The sequence below is a fragment of the Myotis daubentonii genome, chromosome 2 (genome assembly GCF_963259705.1).
Source record: "Myotis daubentonii chromosome 2, mMyoDau2.1, whole genome shotgun sequence".
Lineage (NCBI taxonomy): Eukaryota > Metazoa > Chordata > Mammalia > Chiroptera > Vespertilionidae > Myotis > Myotis daubentonii.
This window is the reverse complement of record NC_081841.1, coordinates 56,818,238-56,840,765: the sequence shown is the minus strand read 5'-3', so window position 1 is coordinate 56,840,765 and position 22,528 is coordinate 56,818,238. Positions and strand designations below refer to the sequence as shown.

Sequence of the window (22,528 nt, the reverse complement as noted above, 5' to 3'; positions counted from 1 at the left end):
GGGATAGTTGTATAACTCTGTAAATATACTACACACTACTGATTTGTACACTTTAAGGGTGACTTTTATGGTATGTATTATTATGAGGCATTTCTAACTTCTCATTGTTAATTTTTTTCATTTTAAAATTGAGATATAATTCACATTATATCTCATTAAAGACATTTGATAAAATTCAGCAGCTATTTTTTTTTAAATCACAAGTAAAATAGGGACTAGAAGGAAACTACTTACATATATTAAATGTCATTACCGAAAAATAGCTGCTAACCTTAACCGAAACAAAGTCATATTAAAACCACTGTAAATATAGTAGCCTACTTATAGTAAGGTTAAATAAATACAGTTAGATAAGAGCACAACTGGCATAAAATTGGAAAGGAAGATAAACTATTACTTTGCACTGATGATATAATTGTATACCTGGAAAACCTAAGAGACTCAAGTAAAAAAAATGCTAGTAGTATTAAGAAAATTTGATAAGTTAGTTGCATACTAAATAGATGAACATAAATTAATAGGTTTTTTTCAAATGTATCTAGAAATGCTTATAAAAATGATAGAACACTTAGGAATATATTTAACAAGAAAAGGATAAGGCCTACATAAACAAAACTAAAATCTTATTTAAGGACACAAAAAGATTTAAAAATATGAAAAGAAACACCATATCTTGAGTGAAAAGGTTAGTACTTTTAAAAATGTCAATTCTCTTGCCTTAGCAGATTTGGTTCAGTGGATAGAGCATTGGCCTGAGGACTGAAGGGTCCTGGGTTCCATTCCGGTCAAGGGCACGAACTCTGGTTGGGGAGTGTGTGGGAGGCAACCAATCAATGTGTCTCTCCCCCTCCCTTCCACTCTCTCTAAAACTGAATGGAAAAGTATCCTCGAGTGAGGATTAACCAAAAAAAAAAAAAAAAAAACCACCAAAAAACAAAAAACCCAACTATTTGAGAGAAATTTAATGTAACTCCAATTAAAATTCTCACAGATTTTAAAAATTAGATAAAATGACCATAAACTTTATAAAGAAGAATAAATGCCAAAAAAATAGCAAAGTATGAAAAAGAATGGAGAAGATGTCTTATCAAATATTAGAGCATATTATAAAAGCCACTGCGATCAAATCCATACATTATTGAAATAGGAATGGAAACAATGATCGCTGGGGGAGAATAAATTCCAGTATTTATTATATGACAAAGGTGACATTTCGATTCAGTGGGGGGAAAAAATGGATTATTTAATAATTTGATGTTAGGACAGCTGGTTAAAAATCTGAAAGAAAATATAGTAGGACCCCTCTTTTCTACCATATACAAAAATAAATTCCTGATGATTACACATTCACATATAAAACAATGAAATAAATCTTGGAGACCATATTCACAATACGGGACTAAGAAGAGCTTTTGAATTAAGGCAAGAAATTAAAAAGTTATAAGTGAAAAAGAAGGCATATTTAACTGTATACACGTTTTAAACTTCTATGTGGCAAAAACTGGTGATTCCCAATGTATGACCCTTGGACCAGCTGCAGTAGCAGCAGCAGCGTCCGGGAACTGGTTAGGAATACACATTCTTACCTCCCGCCCAGGCTTACTGAGGCAGAAAGTGTTGCTTGGCGCCCAGTAACCTGGGTTTAACAAGCTCTTCAAGTGATTCTGATGCACAGCTGAAGTTTGAGGACCACATGTCAATGGACAAAATTAAATTCGGGGAAAAAGAAACATTTGTAACAAAGATAACATTCAGAGGATCAATACTTATAATATACAAATAGTTTTTATAAGTTGATGAGAAAGGAATAACTAAGCAAACAGAAAAATGGGCTAAGCATATCAGAGAACAGCAAATCAAAATATGACAAACATTAAAAATGCTTAAACCAAGCTGCAGTCAGGGAAGTGCAAATTAAAGTCATAATGCACTTTCCATCAAGATAGGAAACATTTAAAAAGAGCAATGGCTAGAGGGAAGCAGGTGCTCTCATTCATTGCTCCTGGAAACATGAATTGGTACAGCCGTTGTGAAAAGCAATCTGGGGACATTTATGAAACTGAAAGTCCATAAATTCAAACGAGCAATCTTACTCCTCAGACTCCAGCGCCTAGAAATAAAGGTACTCATAGGTAAAGATAGAGCACAGGATGTTTTTTCACAAGGATGTTTACTGAAGCATTATTTGTACCAAAAAAACACCATATTGAAATCCAAGTGAATGACCTTCACTGGGGTATAGATGAAGAATTCTGGTGTATCTCCAGCATGAAAAATAATGCAACTATTAAAAAAGAAAACTAGAACAGAGACATCATCATTAGCTGCATCAGAATCACCCAGACGGCTTCTGAGAACCACTCATTTGCTGGTACCCATCACCAGTGTCTAAGTCAGTAGGTCTGGGGTGGAGTCCAGAATTTGTGTTTCTAAAAATTCCCAGGTGGTGCTGACACTGCTGGCCCAGGGACTACACTTTGAGAATCACTGGTTTAAGATACTGTTAAGTGAGAAGAGTAAAGTATGAAAAATATATGTAATATGGTCAACTTCTTTATAAATAAAATAAACAATGACTTCCAAAAACCATATACATATGTATATATGCCCATGAAGAAAAATATAGAAAATAGTAGGAAATTAACATGGATTTACCTGTGGGGTAGTAGACAGAGAGGAAGAGGATGCTTTCATACCAGTCTGCATATATGTAGTGTGATCACATGTTATGCTTTTGTGTAAAGTTATTCGTGGCAATACGTACAAAGGAAAAACAAACAAAACAACAAATAGTTTCCAGCATTATATTCCTCCGCCTAAAACACAATGATAGGGAAAGTCACTGCACCCTTTGGGCATGCACATACCTGGTACGAAGACACGGGAGACGGGAGATAGGGGGAGAGGGCAGACTGCGTGAGCATCCTGTTGGGAGTGAGGCTATAAGGACCCGGGTAAAACCTGCAGGAAGGAACCTCGTCAGTCAGGAGTCACCGGAAGACGGGCGCCCTCCCCCGATAGACACGGCCACTTCCCACTAAGGGCTGTTCAAAACTCAAGATGAAACATCTTGGACTCAGGCTGTTGTCATTTTGAGTTGGCCTGAATATATCAAACACCCTTACCCATTCTGAAGAGCTGTGGAGGGGTCATAGGTCAAGGCCATACCACCCTATAAAGAAAGAGCACAGCAGTCATATTGTAAGCCCTTGGATGAGAACAGGAGCAAGGCCAGAATGTCAAGGGTGGCAATGAGTACAGTGAAGTCTGGACAGCCCAGCCCATGTGGGTCAGCGGTTAAGCATCAACCCAGGAACCAAGAGGTCACCGGTTTGATTCCCAGTCAGGGAACATGCCCAGGTTTCAGGCTTGATCCCCAGTAGGGGACATGCAGGAGGCAGCCAATCGATAATGTTCCTCTCTCATCGATGTTTCTATCTCTCTATCTCTCTCCATTCTTCTCTCTCTAAAAATAATAAAAATAAAAAATTAAGTGAAGTCTGGACAAGCTGTTCCAGAGTTTTCCTGGCTGTGCAGGCTGCAAAATCCCACTCAAGACCCACGCTGAAGAGCATGCTAGCAGCCAGCTTCTCTCCGTTACAAACTGTAGCTCTCAAGCTTGCCACCTAAGCTCACAGACATCAGGCCATGGTCATTTCCATTCCGTTTTAATAGCCTCAGAGATCCTCTTACCATGTCTCCATTCCTTGGCCAGGCCCGTCCATTTGGCACAAATTTTCCTTGGTTCTGTCGTTTCTTTGGACCACCGTCAGCAAATTTGCAAAGCAACGGATCTGATGGGGCTACCAAGAGAGCAAGCAGACAGGTAACGGAGTCCCACCTCACTTAGCCTCACTCACACTCAGGCAAAACCCCTCAGATCTTCCCTGGAAGTAACAGCCTGTGGCCCTTTCAGCCGGTTCCCAGATGCCTCACCTGGTACTCCGGGGGGTGTCTTAATATATTTCCCATTAAAGTGGGTGATGATGGCTTCACACTTCTCAGTGGATTCCATCCTGAGGAGCACAAGAGGGGTTAGGCTCTGGCTTCTCCAGGATCTGTGTGCTCCCTACATTCAACAAGAATGCCCCAAGTTCCCAGCCCCAAGATGCTCTAACAGTTGTGACTATAAAACACAGGTTTCCTCCACACAAATTCAAGACATCAAGAAGAGGCAACCCAGCTCCTAAGGAAGGTTCTCTCAGCCGGCTCCCGCAGGAGCCGTGAAAGGAGGCATGGAGGTCTATGAATACATGCTCCAAAGAAGATACTGACGGATGGGCCTATGATTGTGTCTGGCTCATAAATAAGAATACAGCAAACAGAGGCTGTTACTATTACTTTTTATTACAAAATCCCTAATGGAAATTGTTCCCTCACTCTAATAAACCTACACAAGCTAAGAATTTTCCAATATTTATTTTTGCTTCTGGTTACTTATCAAGGTCTAATGAGCTATTCATTAAGATTTCATGAGTCTGTAGGAGGAAACAGTAATAAGACAGGGTTTGGGCCCATAGTGATAGAAAAAACAATGTGGGAATACTGAGTGAAAGTATCTTGTTGGGGAAAGAGGACAGAAAATCTAGATTCCAGCTCCTGTTCATCTCCCAAAGCTATGAGTGAGGCATGAGCAAAAGCCCTTTGGACCCATTCCTCATTTCCGCTTTAGAGAAATGATCCATCTACCCTACTACACCGGACTGTACAGATCAAATAAGAATCTATTTAGCCCTGACCAGTTTGGCTCAGTGGATAGAGCGTTGGCCTGGGGACTGAAGGGTCCCAGGTTCGATTCCGGTCAAGGGCATGTACCTTGGTTGCGGGCACATCCCCAGTAGGGAGTGTGCAGGAGGCAGCTGATCGATGTTTCTCTCTCATCGATGTTTCTAACTCTCTATCCCTCTCCCTTCCTCTCTGTAAAAAATCAATAAAAATATAAAAAAAAAGATAATCTATATAAATGTATTCTAAAAATCATAAGGGCCCGTATAATACAAGGTACAGTATTTTGCCCTCTTTCAGTATTTAAAGTCTCACTATATTTTCCATGGCAGTAGCCACTAAAAGTATAAGCCATTCCTATGACGGTGGTCACTATAAAAGGCCTCAAACGGAATGTTTTAGAGAAAACCACGTTAGGTATCCTAGAGCAGCAATCTTCAGCTGGGTTACTCCTATTCCTTAGGCTTAAGATTTCATGAGTCTGCAGGAGGAAGCAGTAATAGGCAGGGTTAGGGCCATAGTGATAGAAAAAGGGTGAGCAGGCAGAGAGAGTATCAAGAGAATCACTTTCAGAACCTCAACATTCTCATAAACTCTTTCAAAGCTCAAGTCCCCTCTCACAGTCATGCCTCTCAATTTACTTCACACTCTCCCCAAACTCAAAACAAGGCAGTGGGAACTGAGTTACAAATCTTTTTGTAAGTCAGATGCTCCCAATTCTTCCTTCCAACATAAGCTGGAGGACTCTGCAAATTGTCAATTGACACATTTAAAAAAAATCAATTTTGATGATAGATTACCCTGGTTTTTGGCAAATGATTCAAAAGGAATTCAGAGAATTCCTATTTTAACAAAACTCTTCCGTCCCGCCCTGGCCGTGTGGCTCAGCTGTTTGGGCGTTGTCCGATGCACTCAAAGGCGGCCGGTTTGATTCTCTTTCAGGGCATATATCCAGGCATGGGCTCGACCCCAGATGGGGGCATGCAGGAGGCAGTCAGTGGATGATTTGATCTCACATTGATGTTTCTCTCTCCCTCTCTCTTCTTCTCTCTCTAAAAAATCAATTTTTAAATCTTTAAAAAACACACAAAAATCTCTTTCCATTCCCTTTTACTTATTTGTATGAACAAAGTTTCTCACCATGAAAACAAAACACAGGAACAGAATTGATATTAAACCTTGTCTTGTTACAGCAGTAAACAGTATTCACTGATGGCTGCCTGAACTAATTAGAAAAATCTAAACAAAATAAAACTTATTCATGTCATAGGAGAAGCATTTCCAATAAAATTTACTTTCCATAGAATAATTTTGTATCAACATTTAAATATACTTATGATGTTTGGGGCAACTATGAACTAAACATTATAAGAAGAATTTTCATCCTAGTCAGTTTGGCTCAGCGAATAGAGCGTCGGCCTCCAGACTGAAGGGTCCTGGGTTCGATTCCAGTCAAGGGCACATGCCTGGGTTACGGGCTCAATCCCCAGCAGGGAGTGTGTAGGAGGCAGCCAATCAGTGATTCTCTCCCATCATTGATGTTTCTATCTCTTCCTCTCTGAAATCAATAAATGGTATATTTGAAAAAGAGAATTTTCTTATGGGTTAATACATATATAGCCTCAGGGCCACTGGGAAAAATTTTAATTTATATACATGTTTTTATTGCAGAGAAGTGTGACAGAATGGGCCATAAAAAGACTTTCAATTAAAAAAATGTTTTACACTAGAATACAATACAAATGGAATAAGAATATAAGATCAAGAAGAAAAAAATGGAATGTTGTAAGAAAGATGTAAGAGTTATAACTAATAAAAAAGAAATGCCCTATGTGTTTTCAAAATGGATGATTTTGTGTATCAAATTGCTATGACATTTAGATCTCATTGGATATACTGAAAAATTATATAACAGTATGATTTAAAATATCAATGTTTGTAATTTGCTGGAAATCATACTTAGCAAGAACCTAAATGTTTCAAGAAAATTTGTAGTTATTAATGTAGAAACATGCAAGAGATTTCATAGTTTTTCAAGTCTTTAAAGCCACAGTTCCCAAACTGGGCTCTGGGACACGCTGGGTCGTTGTGGTGTGCTCGCAGATCCACAGCAAGGAATATTTTAATTTTCTGAAGAAAATACAGCAACATCTGTTGGATACTGTGTGAGCAACTAACTCTAAATAGTTCACCATTGCAACAACAGATCACCCTACAATCCTTTTGATAATGTATTTTTGCAAAGCTGGTTTTTCAACGGTTGCTATGACAAAAGCAAGCACCATAAGAAAATCAATGTATAACAGGAAATGAGAGTATAGTGTCCACTCTGATTCCAAGGTTGGACAAGTTGTTCAGCTTCCAACAGGTGCACATCCCATTAGCAAGTATAGTTATTTAACGTTGCAATATATTTCCTCTTTCAATGTATTTTCTCAAATAGCTATACAATTGCTAAGATATGAACAATTCTTAAAAATATATTTTTTTATTGATTTCAAAGAGAGAGAGAGAGAGAGCTAGAAACATCATCAATGATGAGAATCATCGACCAGCTGCCTCCGGCATGCCCCACACCAGGGAGGCATGCCCCACACCAGGGATCGAGCCCACAACCCAGGCATGTGCCCTGACCAGGAATCGAACTCAAACCTCCTGGCTCTTAGGTTGATGCTCAGTCACTGAGCCACATCAGCCAGGAGAGCTATGAATACTTTTTGAGTTATTTAAACCATTTAATTTCTTAGTAAATTGAACTGTTAAGTGCGGGGCGGGGGGGAGGTTGGTCTTGGGGAAAAAATTAATAAGACAACTGTGTGCCATGATCTGAAATGGGCTGGGAACCTCCGCTTTCAAAGAGCATGGGAACAAAAATGTTTGATGACCATAAGCCTCAGAACTCTTTTAGTTATACTTGGGATTGCCAGTAGGTGGTACTATCAAGAGTGAGTTAGCTAGCCCTAACTGGTTTGGCTCAGTGGATAGAGCATTGGCCTGGGGACTGAAGGGTCCCAGGTTCCGGTCAAGGGCATGTACCTTGGTTTTGGGCACATCCCCAGTGGGGGGTGTGCAGGAGGCAGCTGATCGATGTTTCTCTCTCATGGATGTTTCTAACTCACTATCCCTCTCCCTTCCTCTCTGTAAAAAATCAATAAAATATTTTTTAAAAAGAGTGAGCTGGCTAGAGAAGCCCTATGCCTAGTTCCCACGGTTTGAAACACTCCAGAGTAAGGGAATGTTCTTGGACCAGACAAGATATAAAACAGAAACGGACCTTAGTCCAGCAGTTTTCCAACTTAAAGAAAAAACAAACACGACAGAATCTCCTTTCAAACAAAATCTTAAGATAAATAAAAGCAGAACCTAGCTCAGTGATGGCGAACCTATGACACGTGTGTCAGAGGTGACATGCGAACTCATTTTTTTGGTTGATTTTTCTTTGTTAAATGGCATTTAAATATATAAAATAAATATCAAAAATATAAGTCTTTGTTTTACTATGGTTGCAAATATAAAAAAATTTCTATATGTGACACGGCACCAGAGTTAAGTTAGGGTTTTTCAAAATGCTGACACGCCGAGCTCAAAAGGTTCGCCATCACTGCCCTAGCTGGTTTGGCTCAGGGGATAGAGCATCAGCCTGCGGACTGAAGGGATTGAAGGGTCCTGAGTTCAGATTCTGGTCAAGGGCACATGCCCTGGTTATGGGCTTGATTCCCAGTAGGGGGCGTGCAGGAGGCAGCTGATCAACGAGTCTCTCTCATCACTGATGTTTCTATCTCTCCCTCTCCCTTCCTCTCTGATATCAATTAAAAGAAGAAGAAGAAGAGCAGAACCATTTCTTAAGTAGGACAGGGGAAGCTGACGCCCTGCAACAACAATGACACCTAAGCACAGAGGAGGGTGCGCTAGAGAGCTCTGCAGCACGAGGGGCACCATAAGAAAATCACTCATCTAAGTCAATCTCCACAGCCCAGCTGGCGAGGCTCAGTGGTTGAGCGTTGACCTATGAACCAGGAGATCATGGCTCAATTCCTGGTCAGGGCACACACCCAGGTTGCGGCCTCCATCGCCAGTGGGGGCCATGCAGGAGGCAGCCAATCAATGATTCTCTCTCATCACTGATGCTCTATCTCTCTCTCCCTCTTCCTTCCTCTCTGAAATCAATAAAAACATATATTTTAAAAATAATAATAAATCAATCTCCAGAGTCGACCAAGACTCATAAAGGTCTGCTATAACATGGACAGTTAGTGGCAGAGTTGGTTCCAGAATCTAAGTCTCTCAACAGATCTGAAAGGTAGACCAGATCTTCCACTCCATCCTAACTGACCTGGGAGCCAGAAGTATTAGGGCTCTGTTTCTACCGCCCACTCCTGTGACACCTGGGACAAGTCACTTCGTATTGGCAACTTTGGTTTCCATATCTATAACATGAGAGTTAATATTTCACAGGGTTGTAGTAATGATTAAATGAGACAATAGGAAGATACAGAAAACTTGCTTTATGGGCTTGTAAGGTACCAGTGACATTAAATCTATAAGAAGGCACAGAATTATTTTATTCTGGTTGTGTCTGGATCAAAGGAACAAAGGCTAGAGTAGCAGAAGGTAGTGGGGAAAGGACAAGGATTTGGGGCACGTGAACTTTTTAGTATTGTGACCTACAATTAAGTAAACCTGAATTACTATTGATAGGGACGTCCTCTTACCTGATAGAGCACCTGAATTAATCTGAAAAATAATCATATTATTTTAAATCTTAGAACACATATACTTATGTGAATAGGGGGTTAAATTTCTTACATGCGAATAGGGGGTTAAGTTTTTCTTAAGTTTCCTTTTCAAGGCCTGTGCCAAGCGATTGAGGAGGTGACTCAGCTGTGAATCCAGCAAACAGAGCCGATAAGCATGGTCAGGACAACTCACCAGGAGTCAAAACATCACCTCATCAACATCATCTCATCGCCTGATGACTAAAGGGTAATAGCTGAGTCCACTCCTGGCCTCACCCTGGCCCCTTCCCCTCTGTAATCCTGTCCCCTGCACCTTGCTGGAAGGCAGGATTTGATGCTTGTAAGCGTGCAGTCTTCTGGGTTGGCTCGCCTCTTCAATAAACGCCCCGGATGATTCACCCTTGCCTTCCTTATTGGACACAGTGACAGGCAGCCGAGCCCAACCCGGGGTTTCCCGGTAACACTATCAAGTACTTTTGGCCAATTGACTGGTCCCTTGTGGGAAAGGGGGCACAGATTTTGTGACATTCTGTATTAACGGCATCATGCCCCTTCTCGGCGTCCCTCACCTTGCAAAGCCAACCCCTCTGCTGGTCCCACTGGTGTCTCGAAGGATTCGAGTGGAGATAACTTGGCCAAAGGGCTTCAGCATTCCCTCCAGTTCTTGCTCATCCATTGACAGCGGGAGGTTTGATATGTACAAATTTGTAGGGTCCTGCTCCTGTTGCTATGGAAATAAAAGGGAGAAAACGAAGCTCACCTCTCAGCCTTCATCCACAACATAATATCTCAGAAAAAAAGATAACAGGAAGGTTCCCACATAAACAAAGAGGTTCTTAACTATTTGTAACAAACATCTAGCCCTACTACCGTGGATCGTATATTGAGCCCAGACCCCCCCCCCCCCCAAAAAAAAGAGAAAGCAGGTTTAATATCATTAGCACTGTACAGGCCCATAATACGAGTCGTTGATGAAGTTTTGGCTGTCTCTTTAAGAACCAGGCAGAGCAGCGCTCCCCGCCCCCGGCAGCCGTCCCGGAGCAGGACTCTCTCGGGCCGCCCCGTTCGCCGGTGGATTGTTTTGAGTAACCCCCCCCCCCCCTTCCGGCCACAGCAGACTCCCCGGAGGAGGAGTGCCTGCTCACTCCCTGACGAGGGAAAGCGGGAAGCGGGAGAGAGGGGAGGAGGAGGACGGAAGGCGCTGTGCTGGGGCTGCGCCGAGCGCCACGGGCACAGCTCGCTGGTCCCCAGGAGCCTGGCAGCTCTGGGCAAGGCGCTCTGCAGAGCCCTCCACGCGGCTGCCCGGCTCTGCTACCGGAGGCGGAGGCGGAGGCGGAGGCGGAGGCGGGAGCCCCCCGCGGGCGGAACCACACCGTGGCGACCACCTCCCGCGGCTGGATTGCTGGGAATTTCAGCAGCCACTCTGCCCTAGACTGCGGGTCACAAGCAGCCTTAATCCCTCGCCTGCCCTTCCCTTCAGGGCTTCCGTTTTCTTTAATTATCGCAGAAGGTGGCTGGCTGCCCTGCCCCATCAGCGCCACGGAATTCACGACGACTTCAGGCAGGCGAGAGGGCAGTGCCACCGGAGAGAACGGGGAGGGAAAGGCTCTGGGTTCCAGGCAGACGTGAGGAGGGACCGTCTGCTTCCCGCCGGGGTGGCCCTCCCCCCACGCCCCACCGCAGGACCTCCCCACCCCAGGGAACAGTGCTGGGAGGTGGAACGCATTGTTCTGAACTGCTGAGAGGCACAACTGGCTTCCCCGAGCATGTTGCACAACTCCCACAGGCTGTGTGGTAGGGAAGTGCGGAACCGGTGGGGATGGGGAAACGGCGGGAGGAAGGGAGCAGGCCTCTGCGCCCTCCTGCCTGCTGATCATCCTGGACAGAGCGGCCCGCACATCGCCTTCCTCCAGCAGCCAAGCGGTGCTAAACGGGCCCCAGGCCCAGGCTGTCTTTGGCCAGGTAATAGTAACAAAACCACTGCAGGCGGCCTTTGCCCGTCAGTCAGCATCGTGGCTCTGGAGCCCCCTGGGACCCCGGAGCTGGACCTCGTTGCTCACCACAACCCCTCGGAGGGAGAGACCTGGGCAGCACCCTTACCTTTGCCATCTGTGCCTGGACGCCACTGGCTTTCAGTGCTGTCACGGCCTTCTGTGCGGCCGAAGGACTGTCAAAGTCCACAAAGCCATAGCCTGGAATGGAAACAGCATCACTGGGCGGCGGGGGGGGGGGGGGGGGGGGGGGGGGGGGACGGGTAGGAGGCCCGGGCTTTTCAGGAGAAGAGGAAGGGTGTGACCCACGTAATGCAAGGGAGGGAGGCTTCAGGTGATTATCCGCCCGCTTCTCAAACCCTGTGAGGTTTGGTCTGTTTTTTAAAGAACATGTCTACTGATTTCAGAGAGGAAGGGAGAGAGAGATATCAATGATGAGAGAGAATCGTCATCATGATCAGCTGCCTCCTGCACCCCCCTTACTGGGGATGGAGCCCCCAACCCGGGCATGTGCCCTGACCGGGAATGGAATCCATGACCTCTTGGTCCAAGGGTTGACACTCAACCACGGAGCCACACATTGCCGGGCAATTTCAGTTACTTTAAAGCTAAGCGTGCCCAGGGCAATGAGGTCCTTGTGGTGTCCTCGCCTTTCGCCCTCCCTCAACAGATATGAGGCTTCAGGAAGGAGGCTCTTCTAATAATCTACAGCACCCCCACTCTGACTTCTTCCAAAAACAACCCTTCCTCTTTTCTAGCCACACCCCAGAATGCTAGGCATGGGAATACAGCCTCTTTTTAAAAAATATATAGTTTTATTGATTTCAGAGAGAAAGGGAAAGGGAGAGAGAGAAACATCAATGATGAGAGCCAATCATTGATTGGCTGCTTCCTACACACCCCTAGTGGGGATCGAGCCCACAACCCAGGCATGTGCCCTGACCGGGAATCGAACAGTGACCTCCTGGTTACCACATAGGCCGATGCTCAACCACAGAGCCACACTGGCAGCTGGGAGTACAGCCTCTTCATGGCAGATAACCAGCTACCTGCTGGAAGAAGCCATTCTCCACTTCAACCTACATACTTTTCCTCTCCTACAACTCTTACATCTCCACCTAAAACTGCTCAAAACCCAACACAACTGTTAATCCTCACAAAATAATACCTACCGAGTCATCCACTACTACCACCAAAAAGCCTTTACAATGATTTGCTAAAGAGAAATAACCTCACCTGCCCATATACACCATCCAGGCCGGGGGAGCATGAGGTTCAAAGGAAGCCCAAGGAACTCCAAGACTCTTTCGTGCAGATTTCTAGCCTGAGGTCCCCAAAATAGCATTTGCAGCTCTAGCTATCTGGTCACCAAAGAACCTAAATATCTGCTAGTCTTAAAACATTTTTATTGATTGATTTTTAGAGAGAAAGTGGGAAGAGAGGAAGGAATATCGGTTTGTTGTTCCACTTATTTATGCATTCATTGGTTAACCCTTGCATGTGCCCTGACTGGGAATCAAACTGGCAACCTGGGCGTATCAGGGCGATGCTCTAACCAGCTGAGCTACCTGGCCGGGGTTCTGCTGGTCTTTTAAGTCTGAAAACCACTGAGATTTCTCTCTGGCCTTGGGTACTCGGGCAGGGACAAGGGATGGGCTCACGCACAGCTGCTCTCCATTACCAGGACAGCCCTTTTCTCACCTTTGCATTTGTTTGTGGTCTTGTCCAATATGGCCTTCGTGGAGACAATCTTGCCATATCTAAGGGAGAAGAAAACACAAAGTGATCATCTGGGGGCAGGTGTGCAGGAAAGGACAGAGAATGGGGCATCTGGATGAGCCCAGTCCTTTCTCCACTCCCACTACGACACTGACCCTACCCAAACCTTAATAACAGGAAAAGAGAAGATGGATTTAAAATGTTAGACTTATCATGTAAACCTAATTCCCAAAGCTCCCCACAAGAAGTAAGGCAACTGTAGTCCAACACGCTTCTCTCTTCTTCTCCAACTAAGATTCAGACACTAGTTAGAAAGAGATTAGTGTCTTTTCAGGAGAGAAGTTTGGCATGCACATCGCAGAATGTGCAGGCAGCGCTCAGGCAGGAATTCCTGAAGGACTAAAAGCAACCCTTGATGTTACTTATCTTCTTTTGGACAAACACCATTCCTCCTATGAAAAACCCAGTTCCCTATCCCTCTACTGATTGAAGGTCAACCTGAACCAAATTTCTTGTGTTCAAATCCTGGTTCTGCCTCTTTGTAGCTATGTGTGATCTTGGACAAGTCATTTAACCTTTCCGTGCCTCAGTCTCACCATCTGTAAGATAGGAATCGGATTGCTGGGAACAGGAAATGAGTTCATAAATATAAAGCACGAGTGTCTACCACATGGTAAACATGTAAACACTCTTAGCTGTTATCACTGTTATTATATTCAAGTGACCTCAGCTTTAATCTACTGCAAACGGCTCTCCTGCTTTACTGTATTCTAAAACTTCTATTTCTCATCGTCAAGATTTGAGTGTGTTAGGAGGGGAGTGGGCACACAACCAGGTAAGAAAATTATCCAGCCCTAGCCGGTTTGGCTCAGTGGAAAGAGCATCGGTTGATGGCCTGAAGGGTCCCTGGGTTTGATTCTGGTCAAGGGCATGTACCTTGGTTGCAGGCTTGTTCCCCAGCCCTGGTCGGGGTATGTGCAAAGGCAACCAATCGATGTGTCTCTCTCACATTGTTGTTTCTCTCTCTCTCTCTCCCTTCCACTCTTTCTAAAAATCAATAGAAAAATATCCTCAGGTGAGGATTAACAAAACAAAACCAAAAAAAAGGAAGGAAAATTATCCAAAACTTGATGACAAGGCAAAACGATGATTGCATATCCTTTCAACATCATTCTGGAATATTGTCTAAAAGGCCCACTCCAGCCCAGCCAGCATGGCTCTGTGGCTGAGCATCAACCTATGAACCGGAACCACAGATTTGATTCCCAATCAGGGCACATGCCCAGTTTTGTGGGCTCACTTTCCAGTGGAGGGTCATGCAGGAAGCAGCCAATCAATGATTCTCTCTCATCACTGATGTGTCTATCTCTCTCTCTCCCTCTCCCTTCCTCTCTGAAATCAATAAAAATATATATTTTAAAATAAATAAATAAATAAAATAAAAGGCCCACTCAAGGTATGTTTTATTACCTAGCAAGTTGTTTCATTTACTATTTACTACTGATTAGGGCCCAGGCTTAGTGAAGATACATACTAACCCACTGATTTTTATCCAGTAGAAATGCAAATAATTTCTGTCCAGTAGAAAAGAAAGTCCCAAAGGTTACTGTTTTATTGTTCTTTGGAATATGAACCAGTTTTGTATGTAACCCAGCAATCTTATTTCAACATTCTCTTTTCCGTACCTATAAATACTCAGTCCCTCACAAATGCTTTTTGAACTCATTTTACCTTCCTGCTGGTTCCCTCACCAATGAGTGGAATAAATCTTTGGCATGTGTTCACCTATATTTGTATGACAGTCATGTTTTCAACATGTTGAAAGAGCATACGTTGGCAGCAGAGTGGGGTGTCACAAGTCAGGGATTATATGAGCAGCGTTCCACTAGAAAAATTCTCTCCACTCCACTCCAGGAGGGTGAAAATATTAGAGAGAGAACAGATAACACTAACAAAGTTACAAGATTTAACTGAAACCACTTAGCAGGGACTGACTTTAAGACCAATATCCCAAAGAAGCATTTTTCCTACCGCTCTTCTCATCCCTAAAGCTTGTGGGATGGTTGATGTATGTGTTTCGCTCCTTGGGGACCTCTCACTGACTTTTTTAGCGGGGCTTCTTCGAACCAATGGATTAGAAAGAATAAGCTAAGCAATGCCCTGGAGGCCGGGAAAAGGACACATTAAAATGGGGGGAGGAGGGGTGATCCTGGCTCTCCAGGGCTACGTACTTGGATTCTTTCCCAAATTTAGGCAAAGGAAGAGCGGCATGAGACTAGGCCAGAGGACACGCACGCTGCTATCCCTGCGGAGGCCCCAGGGTGGAGCTTGCTGTGGTCTGAGCAGCCTGAGACTGAGCTCAGAATTTCCAGGCAGCTGGCGGCCGCTGAGCCGCTCCCGCCGCCTCCCCCTCAGACGGAGCCCCTCCAAGAGAACTGCGAGCTCCCGTCCCAGACTCCACGCCTCTCCTCCCCACCCACCGGGGCTTAGCATCCAGCCACTTGTACTTCCCCTGCAACCCGGAGAGAGACCAACTGGGACAAAGGCAGGACGTCCTTCTACGCATAGGAAACACGCTTCCTAGAAAGGTTTAACTCCCAGCTCAACGCGTCCCTGAGGGGTCGACTGCCTCCCTTTCATCATAAGTCACCTAGCCCCACACATTCCCTGCCTCGCTGCCACCTCTCCATAGTCCCCTTTCGGACTCCTCACTTCCATCCTACATGCTGACCCTGACTATGTTCATCCCTTCAGACACAGCAGACGGCAAGGCAACTGCTGGAAAAAACTGAGTTTTTTCCCTGTCATGTGGCATGAGAAGATTTTTGTAGCACAATATATCTAGGACAAGAAACACAGGTGCGGAATGAAGGAATTAGACTGATAAGTATTCTTTTCCCTCATGAACCAACATTTCTGCCAATTTCTATTCCCCCGAAACATTACTAGTCCTAGACTAAGTGCCACGGAAATACCTTTCTAGCAAGGTAAGTTGCGTTAAAGGAACCCATGTTACACATACATCTAGCCTTTAGAGTTGAGTTTGTGTAGCCTGGTGCTAACAAAAACATCCATATGATTTGCAAACCACATCAGAAGAGTAAGGGATTTATGGAGTGCATAGGCTGCCTCGCACAACTGTATTTTGCAGGCAGAGTTCTGCTTCTCTAGGGGCAGAACTTACATGCGTCGTTGTGGGAGTCTGAATTACTGTGACCCCTTCGGAACATTGTCCAGCAATATCAACAGAAGCTGAACAAATGCACATCCTCTGAGTCAGCAATTTTACTCGTCGGTATAGACACAACATGACTGTGCACACGTGCACCAAAGACACGCACAAGCTCCGAGCAGCACTGCTCATGTGGAAGTGGACACTCAGAGATAGCAACTGAGAGGCGGGCTTCTGAAGAGGTGGTGGTGTTCTGTTTCTCGATCTGGTAACAATAAGGCTGTGTTCACCTTGTAAAAACTCACTGTTGTAAATACGCTTACGATTTGTGCATTTTTCCGTGCACTTGTTATACTTCAAAACGAAGTTTTTAAAAATGGTAAATTTACATAATTGACGGTTCCAATTTTTCTCCTTCGACCATCCACTTACCAAAATTCAGTTTTCCTTCTCCCCAGTGATGTTCCCATTCCATCCCCCGACTTTTCCTCTAGATTATTTGAAACATATACTTTTTCTGCCTAAAGGAAATGAACTGGCATTTCGACACACTTGCAGCTTTCCCAGGATTCTTAACTGGGCTAATTCCATAATAGTTACCTCCACCTTCTGACTCGAGTCTACTCCGAAGAACCCCAAATGTCTTTAGAGGGAAGATGCAACGTAACCGCCTCTTCCTCCACCTTCTTCTTTACCCGCTAATCTGAGGGCTTCTCTGGTTCACTGGGTATATCTCTAGCAGCAGAGACTCTTCTAAGTACATAATTCAATGGACTAGTCCCACTTGCTTCTCTCCCTCACTGCCTTTGGAGATGCTGAATATTTCTATTCAAGGTGTAAGGATAGGAACCTTTCCACGAAGACCATTAATTCTAGATACGTGTTAGAAACAAAGTCATACACTAGGCTTTAAAGGCCAGCCTTATCCTGGCTTTCCTCGGAGAAACAAAAGGTTTTATATATTAGTAGCAGGTAGAATTTCTTTAAGAGGGGCTGCTGAGAAACCTTATGACTATGGAGTAGAAGCAAAATAATATTGTATTTCAGGATAAGAGTATCTGGCAACAAGCCAGTATCACCCAATCTATACTGTCCCTGGAAGCCTACCCACACATACCCCAACTTACGACTGACACAACTTGACAAGGTCCTGGTCAGTAGTGCCTGGCTGCAAACCCCGGATGTAGAGGTTGGTTTTGCTCAGCTGGTCATTTCCACTGCTCCCACTGCTGCTGTTAGGTGTGCTGTTGCTTGGACTAGGTGGTGCCATCTGCTGAGACAACGACACATATGGCTGCAAGGAGACATAAGGAACAGAAGGTCAAAAGGATTACACATGTAGATGTTGGAGAGTGAGGAAGATCCTGGCACCTTGGAAAGAATGATTTTGCCCTGGCTGGTTTGGGTCAGTGGATAGAGCGTCGGCCTGTGGACTGAAGGGTCCTGAGTTTCAATCCTGGTCAAGGGCACATGCCTGGGTTTTGGGCTCGATCCCCAGTAGGAGGCATGCAGGGGGCAATCGATCGATGATCCTCTATCATCATTGATGTTTCTTTCTCTCTCTCCCCCTTTCCCTTCCTCTCTGAAATATATATATATATTAAAGCCCCCCCCCCCAAAAAAGAAAGAAAGAATGATTTCAAACTTTAATAGCAATGCACTTGATAGGACAGTTTAAAAAATAGTAAAGGAATTCCTGTCTGCCATAGAAGAAATAAGTACATAATTGTCTTACCTATTTTTCAGGAATAATGAGGGGCCAAAATAAGCTTGTTAAGGTTTGAAAAAAGGTACTTTGTTACAGTGAAATGTTTTTAGCACACAGATGCTAGAGAACACAGTGTATGCCTCTTAAGTGAACCGTATCATTTAGACAAGACTAATAAAATCGAGGTTCCATTAAAAAATGATAAAGAGGAAATAATAAAAACTTGTCAAATCACGAAGTAAAAATAAGTTGAATATTTTTATGAACAAGACTATTCATAAAACTGTAGAATAAGAACTGCAAAATACATGCAAAAGCTTGAAAATTATTGTAAATTTGGACAAATAAAATACTAATTACCATATCAGGTAGTAAAAAATGAAGTTTTTATAATGATATTAGGGGTTTAGTCAATTCTAAGTTATCTACAAGTTTTAAAAGTTTAAGTAAATGAATAATAGATACATTATGGTCAAACAATCTAGGATGGGGGTGAAACACCTCTCACCTTTCACTAGTGATACAAGACGGAACCAGACTCTGCTGAACATGTTTAGGTTCTTCTATTAGAGATGAAATACCAGGCTGGCTGGAACATGGGTCCATTCCTTCATGGCATATTTTAGATCCTTATGCTCTGTGTTTAATAAAACTCTAAATCTGCATAATTACCTATAATATAGTACATGTTACTACATCACACTAAGATTCCAGTTCTCCACTGGCTTAAAGCACTTGATAGAATAAATCTATTAGGAATTATTTTAAAATGCTAGTTTCATCCCTTCTCTCTCTCTCTCCTCTCTTTTTCTCTCTTGTTTTGGTGGTGATGGTGGTAGTGAGGAATTGGGTTAGTAACAGAAGAAAAGAAAACCATAAATATCAAAGAGGAAAATCTTCCCCCAAAGAATCTTAATTAATGTAAAATATGCCTTTTATATTTCATGCCTCTGACCTTTAGCAAACTTCAAAATTAAAATCTTGCCCGCCAGTGTGGATCAGTGATTGAGCATCGACCCATGAACCAAGAAATCTCTGATTTCTGGTCAGGGCGCATGCCTGGGGTTGTGGGTTGCGGGTTCTATTTCCAGCTTGGGGGGGGGGGGGGGGGGGTGTGTGTGTGTGTGCAGGAGGTAGTGGATCGATGTTGATGTTTCTCTCTCATTGATGTTTCTATCTCTCTCTCCCTTTCTCTCTCTCTAAAAATCTATAAAAACATTTAAAAAAAATCTTTACTCAGGCTAAGATATGTTAAAGCAGGTATTTGCCCACCTTTATCAGGACAGGCATGCCTTGGAGATACTGCAGGTTCGTTCGGTTCTAGGCCACCACAATAAAGTGAGTATTACAATAACGCAAGTCGCACACAGTTTTTGGTTTCCCAGTGCATATAAACAAATGTTTTCACTATACTCTCGTTTATTAAGTGTGCAATAGCATTGTCTAAAAAAATATGTACTGTACATACCTTAATGAGAAAATACTTTATTGCTAAAAAATGCTAAGCTTCATCTGAGCCCTCAGCGAGTCATAACCTTTTTGCTGGCGGAGGGTCTTGCCTCAGTGTGATGGCTGCTGGCTGACCAGCGTGGTGGCTGCTGAAGGCTGGGGTGGCTGTGCCAATTTCTTTCTTTCTTTCTTTTTTTAAAATATATTTTTTATTGATTAAGATATTACATATGTGTCCTTATCCCCACGTTACCCTCTACCCCCCCACCCCCGCTCATGCCCTCACCCCCCCCCCCCCCCGTTGTCCATGTCCATTGGTTAGGCCTATATGCTTGCATATAAGTCCTTTGGTTGATCTTTCCCCCTTGCCCCCACCCTCCCCTACCTTCCCTCCAAGGCCCGACAGTCCAATCAATGCCTCTCCGTCTCTGGATCAGTCCTTGTTCATCAGTTTATGTTGTTCATTATATTCCACAAATGAGTGAGATCATGTGGTATTTATCCGCTCTCCAGTTCCATCCATGCTGTGGCAAATGGTAAGAGTTCCTTTTTCTTCTTCCTCTTCTTAAAGAGTACCTCCAGCATTTCATATAATGCTGGTTTGGTGGTGATGAACTCCTTTAGCTTTTTCTTATCTGTGAAGCTCATTATCTGACCTTCGATTCTGAATGATAGCTTTGCTGGATAAAGTAATCTTGGTTGTAGGTTCTTGCTTGTTCGTCACTTTGAATATTTCTTGCCACTCTCTTCTGGCCTGCATGGTTTCTGTTGAGAAATCAGCTGACAGTCGTATGGGTACTCCCTTGTAGGTAACTGACTGTCTTTCTCTTGCTGCTTTTAAGATTCTCTCTTTGTCTTTTGCTCTTGGCATTTTAATTATGATGTGTCTTGGTGTGGTCCTCTTTGGGTTCCTTTTGTTTGGGGTTCTCTGCGCTTCTTGGACTTGTAAGTTTATTTCTTTCACCAGGTAGGGGAAGTTTTCTGTCATTATTTCTTCAAATAGGTTTTCAATATCTTGCCCTCTCTCTTCTTCTGGTATCCCTATAATTCTGATGTTGGTACGCTTGAAGCTGTCCCAGAGGCTCCTTACACTATCTTCATATTTTTGGATTCTTTTTTCTTTTTTGGTTGGGTATTTTTTGTTTCTTCGTATTTCAAATATTTGACTTGATTCTTGGGATCCTCTTGTCTGCTGTTGTATCTCTGTATATCATTCTTTATTTCAGTCAGTGTATGCTTAATTTCTAGTTGGTCCTTTTTCATATCCTCGAGGGTCTCACTAGATTTCTTGAGGGTCTCACTAAATTTATCGGCGGTTTCCATAAAATTCTTGAAAAACCTTATAAACGTGGTTTTGAACTCTATATCCAGTCGTTTGCTTTCCTCCATTTCTGTCATTTGTGACCTGTTTCTTTGTCTCCGCATTTTTTATGCTTCCCTGTGTTGGTAGAGTGGCTTTGTGTGCTAGGTGTCCTGTAGGGCCCAGTGGCTCAGCCTCCCCAGTACCTGAGGTGGACATTCTTGGTGCACCCCCTTGTGGGCTTTGTGCACAGTCTTGTTGTAGTTATGCCTTGATTGTTGTAGGATCACTGGGAGGAATTGACCCCCAGGCCAATTGGCAGTGAGAATCAGCTGTGTCTGCAGTGGGAGAACTTCTGTGCTGAAGACACCCTTCTGGGGCAAGACTTGCTTCAGTGGGGCTTTGGTGCTCACTGAGTCTACCCCCTGGGTGTGTCCCTTATGGATCTGAGGAGTTGTAATCTGGATGGTCCCCCTCTGACCACTGGGTACACTGGCTCTTGGAGGTTGCCCAGCAGGAGCTATGAAGAGAACTGCAGATTCCCCTTCCTTTTTTGGAGTTTGGAGGTGGCCTGATGAGGCCCAGCTGTGAAGCAATGCAAGCTGCTGTGGGGCCTTGGGCCTTCTCTTGGAAGTTCTGGGTCTGTGGCCCAGCTGCAGTTTGTTAGGTAATTTTCAGGTTGCAAAGGGCTGGGGCATTCATATGCAAAAGCCTCTGCTGCAGCCTGGGTGGGGCGGAGTCTCAGGGAATCAAAGGGCGGAGCAAGGAACTATGGTGGATTCTTAGCCCTGCCCTAAGGGGCCGCACGTCTCAGTGTCCTGATAATTTAATTGCTGCAAACACCTCTGAGGGAAAGCCGCCCTTGAGTTCCGAGTTCTGCCCGCTGCCAGACAGTCCAGTTTCTCCCCGTATGAGTCCTGGGTCCCCAGAGACTTCCCGGAACCGGAGTTCAGAGCAGTCGGGAGCTTGTGACTCCCTCCCGATTCAAAAAGACCGCCGAGTCCTCAGGTACCAGCCCCTTTCCGCGCGTGCTCGAGCCTCCGTACCTTTGCACTTTACTTCCGCAGCTCCTGACCCTCACTGTGCTTTTCTCTTTCCTTCTAGTTGTAGAACTTCCACTCCGCCAGCCTTCCTGTAAGTTCTGGATGATGTCCGTTTTGTCTTTTTATTGTGTTTTGAAATTGTAGGAGGCAGCAATTTCGGTGTTTCCCTATGCCGCCATCTTAGTTTCTCCCAATTTCTTAAAATAAGGAACAGTGAAGTTGGCCACATTGACTGACTGTTCCTTTCACAAATGGTTTCTCTACAGCAGGTGATGCTGTTTGATAGCGTATTAACCACAGTAGAACTTCTTTCAAAATGGGGGTCAATCCTCTCAAACCCTGCCCCTGCATTAGCAACTGAGCTTATAGAATATTCGAAATCCTTTGTTGTCATTTCAACCATCTTCCCAGCGTCTTCACCAGGAGTAGATCCCATCTCAAAATACCACTTTCTTCGCTCATCCGTAAGAAGTAACTCCTCGTTTGTCTCATCACGAGATTGCAGCAATTCAGTCCTATCTTCTGGCTACTAATTTTCTGGCTCTTTCTTTTTCCCACCATACCTGCAGTTACTTCCTCCACTGAAGTCCTGAACCCCTCAAAGTCATCACGAGTGTTGGAATCAACTTCTTCTGAACTCCTGTTAACGTTGATATTTTGACTCGTCCCATAAATCGCAAATGTT

The 22,528-nt window shown here is 44.0% G+C and overlaps 1 protein-coding gene across 5 annotated transcripts in view; it reads right to left on the bottom strand.

Moving 5' to 3' along the window:
- The window catches only part of RBMS2 (RNA binding motif single stranded interacting protein 2), a 54,671-nt gene that overhangs the window by 5,553 nt on the left and 26,590 nt on the right, over positions 1 to 22,528 (bottom strand). For all 5 annotated transcript variants that reach the window (XM_059683285.1, XM_059683283.1, XM_059683286.1 and 2 more), the window contains exons 2-9: positions 17,471 to 17,637; positions 13,154 to 13,212; positions 11,562 to 11,653; positions 10,031 to 10,188; positions 3,937 to 4,016; positions 3,694 to 3,803; positions 3,126 to 3,172; positions 2,868 to 2,961 (exon numbers count right to left, since the gene is read on the bottom strand). In XM_059683285.1, coding sequence (XP_059539268.1) covers positions 2,868 to 2,961; positions 3,126 to 3,172; positions 3,694 to 3,803; positions 3,937 to 4,016; positions 10,031 to 10,188; positions 11,562 to 11,653; positions 13,154 to 13,212; positions 17,471 to 17,637 — 807 coding nt within the window. The remainder of the gene's footprint in view (positions 1 to 2,867; positions 2,962 to 3,125; positions 3,173 to 3,693; positions 3,804 to 3,936; positions 4,017 to 10,030; positions 10,189 to 11,561; positions 11,654 to 13,153; positions 13,213 to 17,470; positions 17,638 to 22,528) is intronic.